The sequence below is a fragment of the Euprymna scolopes genome, chromosome 36 (genome assembly GCF_053919585.1).
Source record: "Euprymna scolopes isolate OS-2025 chromosome 36, ASM5391958v1, whole genome shotgun sequence".
Classification (NCBI taxonomy): Eukaryota; Metazoa; Mollusca; class Cephalopoda; order Sepiida; family Sepiolidae; genus Euprymna; species Euprymna scolopes.
The window spans coordinates 85,198,846-85,211,666 of NC_136517.1; the positions used below are offsets into that span (position 1 = coordinate 85,198,846).

At 35.0% G+C, this 12,821-nt stretch overlaps 1 protein-coding gene across 1 annotated transcript in view; it reads left to right on the plus strand.

Annotated features, from left to right (window-relative positions):
• LOC145260652 (integrator complex subunit 7-like) overlaps window positions 1–2,828 on the plus strand; it is a 116,768-nt gene extending 113,940 nt beyond the window's left edge. The window contains exon 20 of the mRNA XM_080118988.1: window positions 1,676–2,828. Within this exon, the coding sequence (XP_079975114.1) occupies window positions 1,676–1,924 (249 nt within the window). The 3' untranslated portion in view covers window positions 1,925–2,828. The remainder of the gene's footprint in view (window positions 1–1,675) is intronic.
• Window positions 2,829–12,821: the final 9,993 nt, after the last annotated feature.

Below are 12,821 nucleotides of genomic sequence, written 5' to 3' on the forward strand. Positions count from 1 at the left end.
GCTGCAATACAACCAAACAGTATGTCTATGGATGACTATATATTTGATCATTTTTGGTTTGTTATTAACGATGTAACAATTTCTTGAAATGGATTTCAGCTGTTTGGGCCATTCAGATCCGTGTGCAACAACATGCTACTCCGCTCGACAACAATTGCTGACCGCCACACTGATTACATGGTCTTCTTCTTCGTTTTATCTTCTGGTTGTGTAGCCACCTCTCACCTTGGCAGCTGTCAAGAGGGTGTGCGCAGGTTCACACAAGTATAAAAAATAAAACAAACAAAAACACAAGCTCCAACACATTCTGTAAATATCAGTTGCACTCTCGAGTGTGTGTGTGTGTGTGTGTGGGAGGGGGGGGGTCTTATTCCTTAACCAGACTTCTGGTAAAATTGCGCTCAATCAATGTAATATACCACATCATTGCATAACAAACTCCGATCCTGGATAACGTACTACTTTTACTGCATTTCAGTTATTTTTTTTTTTTTTTCATTTGTTTTGTTTCTTTTCTCTATTTCCCTTTACGGGGTTCGTATAGATTTTCAGTGTCCATTTTCAAGGACTTTCCAAGGCTTTTCAAAGTTTTTAAAGGCCTTCTCAAGACAAAATGCAAGTTTTCGAAACAACGATTCAAAAAAGTGATAAAAAAAATAAAATATATAACAAATAAATGTTACCATAGCCAATAACAGTTACTTTGCTACCATCTTGTTCATTTTTTTTTTTTTTTCAGCCCAGCCAGTCCTATTTTAGGTTATCACAATTTTTGGGGTGGTGTTCTTTTGTTTTTTTTTACCCTAAACAAGGCATATTACCACTTTGATGTAGAGAGCTACTATCAGGGGCAACAGCTACTGGGGTACTATGTTGGGATTTGACAGCAAGATGTCGGTTCACGTTACACTTGAACTTCTGCATGTCAGTACAGTTGGGGAAGCAGGAACCTGGAATGGAATTCCAAAGTCTAGCGGTTCTGGGGAAGAAACTACTGGAGAAAGCTCTTTTACATCTAGGGATCTCTACTGTGTGGGGGTGGGATTTTGCTGCCTGTCTGGTTTGTCGAGAGTGTTTACGTCGTGGGGACACAAGTGCTTGCAGTTCGTCAGAGCATTCACCATTAAAATACTTGTAGAACCGGCAGAGGGATGCAACATTTTGTCGATGGGACAGAGGTTTCGCCATTGGAGAGTCCCGTCCGCAGAAGGAAAGTTTTTTTTTTTTTTGTTTTTTTTTCTAGTGGGGTGGGTGGGGGGTTCATTTTTATTAATAGCTTCCGCCACTTCTCCTCTTCACCCCCAAAATTAAATTATAAACGAAAGCAAAAATATGGTCCACATCTTAGTTTTCCTATAAGGCTTTGTTCATTGGTCTATTAATTCATTTCAATCTCTCAAAGCTCTCTGGATCTGGCTCAAGCACCACACAATGACCAACAATTTCACCTCAGCTCTCTTTTGTCTTCCTTAGTAAACAACTTCCTATCCATTGTTTTTCCACCAACCCTATTTCTTAATCCTTTGTTTTACTAATAATCTCACTTCCTTTTGTGTTTTCTCATATTTTCTCTTTCTCCCCCCACTTCCCAACATGGAAGTGGGAGGGGGGCATTCATATTAATGATTATTATTTTAATTTATCAAATTTATTTTCCTTCTTTTGTTTTCCCCAGAATTCCAATCTTCCGCCAGTGAAGCTAAGCAAAACAATTGAACCGCAGAATGATTACTTCAGCTCTAGTTTTCTCCTCGCCCTTCCTGTGCCTGGCCTTTATTCTGTGACCATCGAAGCCTTTTTGGTGGACGAAAACGGGTTTGTCTGGAAAACGGGGCCGCGCACGTCTATGATGGTGAAATGCTTTGAGGACTTGCTGCAGCAACGGCAGCAGAATTTGAGGAACATACCTTGGAATGCCAGCTGAGGAAAGACTTGCTCTCTTCTCTACTGATCCTGACCCCCGACAAAATTAAGGGTGCTTGTCTATGGTTCCACCTAGATTGAATATGGATGTTAAGAAAAAAAATAGCAACAAACATGCATGATGTACTTACTTGTGATGGAAAAATAAATACTGATCACAAACAGTTTCAGAAAGACATCCAGTAATTTTGTTTTTGAAAATAAATATCCCCACTGAATATTGCTGCCATTATTGAAAGTCAAGAAGATGGAGTCAGACGTGGGGAGAAAAAAAAAAGGAATTATTTTCCTGGAATATCATAATTATGGTATAAAGCTAAAAGTTCAATTTGTTTTCTTAAAAAAAAAATTTTTTTAAATGTTGATTGTACAGTTTACAGACTGTGCTTTTTTAGATAGGATTTTCAAGTTAAATTCAATTTTCAAATCTATCTCATTTTTTATTTGTTGTGGTGTAAATGTTAAAAGGGATAATAAGATTCAGAAACAGTGAAATTAATAATATATTCACAGAAATACAGACAAGCATATTGAGTGAAGACTCCGCTCAACTGAAGGACAAGTTAATGTTACGACTATCTCCCTCTGAGTCTTGGATCCAGATTCGCTGGAAAGCAGAACCTGCTTACCGAAAATGACATCAGGAATAGTCCATCATCAGAAGCTGTAGGGATGATGCCCTAACATTATTACTTTCTTAGGTGAAAGTACAGAATGGTGGAAAAGTTCCCCCCCCCCTCTATGATAAAAATGGCTTTCTAAATGACTAGCATGGAAACTTAGCGTTTTCCAGGTCGACATGAAGTTCCATTTGGACATGGCTGTTATATTAAGGATATTGAGTGCTTTTTGTTGTCCGTGCGCTGGAACCCCTCCCAAAAAAACAAAAACAAAAAACAAATAAATGAATCAAAACAGCAGGGAGTGTCTGTGCAACTGAAAAAAAAACAAAAACAGAAGCCGCAAATGCTTTAGCCCACAAGCACTTATGACTAGGGCTGTGACAACAGAATATTCTTTTCATTCTTTTGACTCTTGAGTATATATCCGACACAGTCAATCAACCGAGAACTACATCAATTTATAAAAAAAACATATAAGCTATTGATGGATATATACTCAAGAGTCAAAACAATGGAAAGAATATGCTGTTTTCACAGCCCTACTTATGACGTCATGACGTCGCAAAATAAGCTTCCTAAACATAGTTTTAGTTTAATATGCATGCGTGACTTGCGAAAATAGCGACGCGAAAACCAGACCCCCCCCCCTCCTTCCAAAAAATGGTCCAGTTGGCCACTACAGAATTAATATTTGTTTTCTAATTTTCACATATGCATCTGGGGCATTGCTTTTTCAAATGGTACCGGTTTCGACCCAGTTGGATGCGGATAACAAATCTCTAGCAGATATACAAACACACAGAGACAGGTGAGGTTTATATATTAAAAGATAACAATACCTGTCAGCTTGGAACACAGACCAACTCCTACCGCGTTAACCACATTATTGACACATTATTTTTCCATCAAGAGTAAGTACATCATATAGGTTTGTTGCTATTTTTTCTCAACATCTATATTCAGTCTAAGTGGAACCATGGAGAAGCACCCGAATTCTTGCTTCTATTGTTGTTTCCTAGTTTTTCTCGCAAAGAGCAGTTTTGACAAACTTGCGGCTTTCTCACATAAAAGTCGACCTGACAGATTCAACATTGAACTTGCTCAACACATCAACTTCATATTTGAACAACCAAACTATCTGATCAATCAAAGAGATTGAACTAAACTAAGATGGTGCCAGTCACCAAAACAAAAAAAATGGACACAAATTATTACAGGGTAACCTCCTCCCCACCTCAAAAAAAGAAAAGAAAAAATACCATTCATGCAGTTAATAAAATTAAAATTTATTTCTGCAATCCAACCATATTTGGTATAAATAAACTGCGTGCCTGACTTGTCCACCAACTTTCAAACATCAATGTCCAATATTCGTTAATATTCTTCAAATGTGCATCACTGCATTACAACTCCTTCATCTTTTTTTTTTACAAAGGAGTCACCACTTATCAAGGCCCGGAGGCCACTCGAGGATAAAGGTTAATGAGTTTACAGTAGTCAAGAGGACAATATCATAGTAATCATTAGTAGTGGAAATTTGGTAAATTGGATTACTTAAAGGAACGGCTCATCAAGAACTTGTTTATGTTGGATTTGAAGACGACCATTTTGTAGTTAGTTGAAAAGCAGGAAAACAGAACAGAGTTCCACAGGCGTGCAGTTCTAAGAAAGAAGTTTTGTTCATGGAATCTACATTTAGGCTTAGGTACAGATAAAGAGTAGGAGAAATTATTGATAGTGTTTGGAGCTAGACAAGTGTTTTTTCGTGAAAGTTTGGTGGGGCGGGACCATAGATGAGCACTTGTCATGAAAATAACGATAAAGCAGAAACAGGCTCGCAACGTCTCTTCTGTAGGAAAGAGGTTGCAAGAAAGAGAAAAGGGTATCCTCCACTAAGCTGCGAAGTCTATTTTGAAGTCTGTCAAGGCAAGATAAGCTGTTTCTAGCAGCTCCTGCCCAGATGTGGCAACAATACTCCATCCTTCCACGTACTTGGCTTTTATACAGGTAGAAAATTGCATCAGCAGTGAGATATCTGCTGAAGCGGTAGAAGGATCCCACTAGTCTTCCATGTATGTGTTCTATTTCAGATCAGGAGTAAAGGTCAGATGCAAAAGCTTGTCAAAACATGAGGCCTCCCCAAGAGGAGAGCCATTCATTTCAATTGATGTCAGATGGGGATCAGAGCATTGATGATGTAAAGATAAAAGCTTGGTTTTAGATGCATTAAAAGTAACAAGCCACTTCTTTCCCCATTACACCACGTGCTCAAGATCAAAGGAGAGAAAATCAGAGAACTTGGTCGTTTATGCAATATATTACTTGTAGGGATTGGACTGTTGTTTCTATCTTGAGTGTTATTTTTGTAACATTTCGGTCGGATTATCCTTCGACCGTCCTCAGGCATGTAAGTTGTTGTTTCTTTTCCAAACAACAACTCAAGATAAGAACAATAGTTCAATCAATGAAAAAAAAAGAATTGCTTGTATTATCGTCAACGTTTTTATTTATCACCGTTCAATAATCTTAATAATTATAAAACTCTCTGGACCATCCAGACGTCCTTGCTGGCTTGCTTCAATCTTGTCTCTGTGTAATAATTATAAAGCTCTGTGAACCATCCAAGCGTCGTTGCTTGCTTGAATCTTGTAAATTTTGGTTTCAATTCTATCTGATAGCACCCAAGTCATGTTTTTTTTTTTTTTACTTTTGAAACCATGACTAGATATCGGGTAATGAAATAATTGATAGAGAATTGACTCTATGATAATAAATACGAAATCTGCATGACTTGAAATATCATATTTAAGCATAGTTTATAACTGGGCAACGCCAGCCGCCCCTAGCTAGTATTCTGTAAATGTGCATTTCTGGAGAGTTAGAGTTCAATAAATACAAAGCCCACTAAGAATCACATCTACTGATGAGACAGTTCGCAAAGTTTCTCCACATATAAAATGGTGTTGAGCTAAAGACTATTGGAGGTATTTATGCAGTCACATAATAAAATCGCATTTCAAGTAAAAGTTTTTAGACATACTTATGTATCACATAAAAATCAGTATTCTCACCAAAATTTAGAAAAAAATTGAGTAAAATTTTAATTAAAAATAAAAAAAAATCAGTTTTTAATTTTGCCAATCCACCTTTCATTATTAGTTTAAATGACAGACTGACTTATCTCCCTTTGTTTTATGGGGTTTCTGCTCTTATCGATGGCAAGTCGGCAAAATATGATAAAATTAATTTTTATCTTTAATTAAACTTCTACTCGATAATTTTTCTTAAACATCTTCAGTGTAGTTTTCACAACATTTTTTGTTGATGTAACCTCCGACCTTCTTCAGGTGTGTTAAACTTGAGAATTTCAAACGAAACCTTTATTTAGCTCTTTTTATCTTCAATCGCTTAAAGTTTATTTTAATATGCAAGAGTTTAAAGGTATTTGCGACTGCCTTCTATATAAAAAGGACAGTATCTAATCTCTTGAGGTATGACCAGGGATTAGACGAACCACAATAGACATCTACGTATTTATTTTTCTGCAGATTACTATACATATACTCTATTTAATCCAGGAGGGTAGCATATTCTTGTTCCATCAGCCATGGTCATAGTAAGTTTGAATTCTTACTCTCAAGTGGTTGAGTATTTTCCACTGGAGACAGGGTGCTTCTGAACCGGGAGGGAGAGCCTCAGAAGAGGGGATTCAAATGTTAGTGGGGGGGGGGATCCTCTGATCATCTAGTCCAGTTGTTTGGGCATCATCAAAGTGTCCCCACATATTATAGAATCGTGTTAAAATAAAGATTATTGGCGGTGTTTATACAGACACATTATACAGACACATTCCAAGTAAAAAAATCCTTGACATACTTATGTATTATGCAGAAATAAGTATTTTCACCAAAAATTAAGAAAAATTGAGTAAAATTTTAATTAAAAATAAAAAAATCAGTTTTCATATTTTGCCAATCTGCCAGTCATTATTACCTGGTTAAATGACAGACTGACTTATCTCCCCCTGCTTTACGGGTACTTTTGCTCTTAGCAATGGCAAATTAATAAAGCAACCATATGAGACACAAGTGAAAATTGCATTCCAAGTAAAAATTCTTCAACATACTTATTTTTGCATAATACGTAAATATCTTCACCAAAAATTAAGAAAAAGATGAAGTAGAATTTTAATTAAAAATAAAAATCAGTTTTATAGTATTTTGTCGATCCATCATTCATTATAACTTGGTGATATAACAGACTGACTTATCTCCTCTTGCTTTGTGGGATTTCCACTCATATCAATGGCGGATCAGCAAAATATGTTAAAATTGATTTTTATTTTTATGCGTGGTTAAGGTCTAGTAAGTGTAAAGCCTCCTTCTGATGAGACGATCTCTAAAGTGTTCCCACTTATTGTACCTAATATGGTAGGATTGCAGAAAGGATTATGAATATTATAAAAACTACAGAAGTGGATTTTTTTTTTTTATAATGTGGAGGGCTCATCCTAGTTTGCATGCTTTCAGATATAAATCAAAATTTCATCTATTTTCATTGGCCATTTTTTCATATTAATATCATCACGAGCTACATGCTGTAAACTTGTATTAATAAAAAATGTTTTATAAATCTCATTTTGTTTGCTGCTTTCAGAATTTCAACGCGCAACTGCTATATAGTCTTGTATTTTTATTGTATATCGGTTGATTTTCCTTTTTGCGTAAGGTAGGAAGAGATGATTTCAGATTTTTAATCTTCACGAGCGGAATCCATATTATTTGAATTCTTTGGATTACTATTCTCATCTTGAGTGTTATTTTTCAGTGTTTCAATCGATGTAACTCCTGACCTTCTTCGGGTGTATCTTGTCGAACTCAGGAATCTGTACGAAATTTCAAACGGAAACCATACTCTCGTTCCTAATAGGTTTTGAAGCCGGTTTTGAACATTGTCAAGACAGGATGCTCTGAGCAGCTCTCGCTCACATATGGTTACAGTACTCAATTTTAGGATTATCTGGCTTATATAGAGGATTGCGTCAGGAGTTAGGTAACGTGTGAAGCGGTAAAATGATGGTAGAACTAATTTGCAATGGTATTTTTTAGTGTAATCTGCGCTGAAGATTGAACCTTCAACATCTAGAAGGTTTTCTGCTTTTAGAATTTCAACAACACGCAACTGGTATACAGTTTTGTATTTATATTGTGTATTACCTTAATTTCCTTTTGCGTCAGTAGGTAGGAAGAGATGATTTCAGATTTTTTAATTTGCACAAGTAAAATCCATATTTGAATTCTTTGGGCTACTATTCTCATCATAAGTGTTATTTTCAGTGTTTTGGTCGATGTAACCTCCGACCTTCTTCAGGTGTATCTTGTCAAACTGAGGAATCTGTACAGGATTTTGTGCGAAACCCTTTATTTAATCCATGGAGGTAACATGCTCTCGTTCTGTCAACCATGACTGGATAGAAGTCCTAAGTAATTTGCAGTTGTATTTTTGAGTGTCATCCACACTGAGGATTGAACCTTCAACATCCAGAAGAGTGTAACTTACAGCTGAATTTTACCAACTACTTTATCCACTATGCCACAGGTCCTTGCAGATCATCATAATAATCAATCCTCATCTCAAAAATTCAGAAACAGAAAACAAAGACTTGGGCATTAAAGATTGAAACTTGGTGCGCAAGTCAGTCATAGACTGATGTTTATATTGTGTCTAATATTGTAGAAAGATTATAAATACTATTAACAATTCCATAGATGTTTTTTCTTTTTTTGAGGGGGGGGGCTGACTCTAGTTTGCAAGATTTCAAATATAATCAGTCAAAATTTTACCTATATTCATCTAACATACCTGTATATTAATTTTATCATCACTAGCTGCATCATATTGTCAACTGGTATTAACTAATAAGAAAAATGTTTGATAAATGCTGTTTTTTTTTTGTTTTTTTTTGTTTTTGTTTTTTTGCTTTTAGAAATCCAACCTTTTTCTGGGATACACTTGTATTTTTATTTGCTTCGATATTAGCTTAATTTCTTGTAGATGTGATGCTGGTTTCAAAAGTTGTCACAACCAAGTGGTAGTGAGGATAAACTCCCTCTCCCTAAATAAATGCTGTCTTTTTTTTTTTTTTGTGTGCTGTTTTTAGAATTTCAACCTCTTTCTGGGATACACTCTTGTATTTTTATTTGTTTCGATATTTCTTTTCGTGTAGGTGTGATACTGGTTTCAAAAGTTGTGGGTGGTAGTCGGGAGAAGCTCCCTCTCTCTAAAAAAAAATGCCCTCACGGGGTGCATCTCGAATAACTTTCGACAACCAAGCCCAGCTCCTGGCCTCCTCACGTGACTTAGCTATTAACCCCGTGAAACTGTCTCTATTAACTTGGAGAAGGGGTAAAGGCAGTTCACTGGTGCATTAAAATCAGTCACTTTTGGCAGATGGGACTTGTCAATTTTGGATGGTAACTCCCCTAAGAGAAGGCAACTTTTCTTCAAAACCTTCGTTGCCTTGCAGGATTATCCCATCAGGGGAAAAGTTAAGGGAGTAAACTCCAATATAAAATCCGAAGACAGAGTCCCTAAGGCAGCCTGACTTTATATCGTCATCATTGGCAACTCCTGTGGTGCAGTTAGAGCCAAGCTGTATTGACTCTTACTTTCCCTTTACGGCAAGCATGAGCAACAGCTACACCATCGTTTCCTGAGACGGACATTTGCCAAAAATAAAAAAAGGTGTGATACTGTTGACATCCTCCAACCCAAAGTATTACAAAGGTACACAAAAGGAAGTTGTAATAGGATTATTAATCAAGGTTTGGCGGACAAAAGCGCAGACATTATTGCAGATAGTTTATGGGCACTTCAGAGAGTGGCAATGAGTTCTGTGGCAGTTAGGAACAGTTTATCGTCAGTCTTGGGTTTGCAACAGTTAAGGACAGATGCGAATTTAACACTTGAGTTCCTTTCGGCAGCTGCAGATTTGAGAGACCGTGACGCAGATAGAACAAGGAGAAAAAGAACACAGAAACAATTTATTTATTTCATAAATCAGAGTCCATTTTCTGTAGGCTGTTTTTGAACCCAGTCAATGACGGGTACTTTTGCTAGTGTATATATATATATATATATATATATATATATATATATATATATATTTCTGTATAAATATATTTTCTTATTATATATCAATCCTTATATAAGAAGCTCAATGTGATTACAGAGCTATATAGAGAATAAATGACATAAATTTATATTCCAAAATTCATGATGTTGACCATCTTATAATTTATTCCTTTAAATCAGTTGATTTATACAATTCTTGACAGTATCTGTTTCATAGCGCAAAATCAATCACTTAATTATTATATCAATCAGTGAATCTATTATGCCCTTAACTCATCAGAGGAAATAGCAACAATCAATCCGTCAAAAGGAATTGAAATGTGATTTGACATGGTGAAAATCCGAAAATTGGAAGAGAAGCTGTTGTTATCTTTATATTTTTTCATTACGCCATATTGAATTGTATAAGTCAACTGATTTAAAGGAATAAATTATAAGATGGTCAACATCATGAATTTTGGGATATAACTTTTTGTCATTTATTATATATATATATATATATATACACTATTATGAAATTTCACACGAAGGTATTTTATCTGCTATGTATGTATTATTTCAGAGAAAATATCTTTATTGATGAAAAGAGGAAGGATAAAAGAGAAAGTCTTTTTTGTCTGTCCCTCTTCAGAAGAAAACGTTATCGAATGATAGCAAAAAACTAATAAAATATTGAATGAGAAAAAGAGTGCAATTATGTTGGAGATTTAAAATGGTAACTCTTTCAGTGTTATCGTGCGCCGTCCAACTCAAATGTGTACTTTTGAACAAAAGCATTCCAGGAAAAAACATTATCACATACTTAAGTTTCATGTCAAAATTAGTATTAATAAAAAATATATATATATTATGTACTTACGTGTCATGTCGAAATTAGTATAAATTCTCAACAAATAGAAAAAATGGTTCAGTAGAAGACTGGCTAGAGCTAATTTTCGGGAAAAAAAACAAACAAACAAAAAACGTGTTGATGGCCGACTTGAAAGCAGTTACCTCCCCTTGATTTTAAGCTGTCTAAAGGGTTCATTTAAAGTGAAAAATAGCAACTTATAAAAATTCTGCTTTTACTTATAATTATTTTCCTATTGGACCATTTTTCATAATTTTTGGAATTTATACTAATTTCGGCATGACCCGTAAGTATATAACTGTTTTTCCCTGAAATGCATTATTTCAAAGACACACTAGTAAAGTTGTGCCAATCTTTCAAATCTTAGAATATCTCCAATTTAAGTTTCAACTCTGCCTATACATAGGTCAAGATACGTTAATGCCGATCGCTTCAAGGATATTGAAATGAAAATGCAACCTAGCACCATATAACACAGAGAACCACCGACCAGAGTATTTGTAAGAGGAAAATACTCCAGTGGCAGATTCATAGGTATGTAAGTTCTAAGATATTCTCAAAATCTTGTGCATTGAAAAATAGCATGTGGGATATGTTGAGAGATTCTCATATCTAAACATTTAGTTGTGCTACCTACAAGTGATGGGACAATTCCAATATTTTTCTCAGTTCCTATACAATTCCAATACAATTACTGATTCTGATTCTTTATAAATCTCTAAATATTTAACTATAAAGTTGTATTTTTTCTCTGAATACCGTAAAAACATGTTAAATATGCAGATATTTTCTAAAAGTAAAAATACACTTCAGAAGGATAATTTATTGATTTTAGCTATGCTGGTATTTTAAAATCAATAAATATTTATTTTATCATTATTAGCAGCAATGAAAGATTTAGCTTTAAACAAAATCAAAAAAAAAAAAGACAAAAGAATCGTTTTGGCATCGGAAAATAGACATCAATTTTTCTGATTCCCGATTCTGATTAATTGCCCCAGCACTACCATCTACTTCCGAAATGTGAAAGAAGAAAATTGTGCAAATTTGCTTTTTTTCCATCATGTATTCAACGTTCTGAAAAGAAGACAAAAGTAAAGGTATAATTGCCATTGCTCCCAGGTCCACTCTGACCCAGAGTGGTAGTACCTGTTAGGGTCCCAAATATGGGTTAAATAGAAACTGACTTGAAAAAAAAGATATATTCTATTAAAAACATTTTCTTCAAAATAACTGGATTCGGCATTAAATAACCTGAAAAGGGTTGATATGCCATAAAGCAAAAACAACCAACTAACCAACCTATGTTAAAAGCGCTATAATCACATTGACTTTTGTATACCCATTAACCCTTATCCTCGAGTGGCCTCCGGGCATTGACAAGTGGTGATTCCTGTGTAAAAAAAAAAAAAAATTGAAAATAGAAAATTGTGTGAATTAACTTTTTTTTTTCCATCTTGTATTCAACGTTCTGAAAAGAAGACAAAATTGTTTTAAAACGATTTTAATTTAAATGATTAGATCGAGTGAAAAACGGTCTTTAAAATGATACATAAAGTAAAGGTATTATAACTAGGGTTGTGACAACAGAATGTCCATTTCATTATCTCGACTCTCGAGTATATATCAGTTAATATCTTATCTGATTTATATATACTGACGTGGTTCTCGGCTGATTAACTGTGTCGGGTATATACTCGAGAGTCAAAACAATGAAAAGAATATTCTATTGTCATAGTCATAATTATAACGAAAACTTATTTGAAAATACATCATTTGAAATCAAAATTTACAATTCCGCAAGAACTTTATTCTCAACCCAATATATGTGTATATTAAAAAGAAAATTTATAACTCACCAGCATGGCTGAACCTAGCGAGATTGATATATATATATATATGTGTGCATATGTGTGTGTGTGTATATACAAGATGGAAAAAAAAACAATTTTGCATAATTTTCTTATTTCACATTGCTGAAACAGCTCACGATATCAACGAAGCACTTGGCCCAGGAACTACTACTGAACGCACAGGATAATGGTGGTTTAAAAAATTTCATGGCGGTGACAAGAGTCTTGAAAATGATGGGCATAGTGGTTGGTCATTGGATGTTGACAACAATTAAGAGATTTAGTCGAAGCCAATCTATGCACAACTGTTTGAGAACTTGTTTTTGAATTAGACGTAACATACACAATGATTTACAACCATTTGAGAGAGACTGGAAAGACAAAAAACTTGATAAATGGGAGCCTCACGAATTGAATGACAACCAAAAGAAATCCTGT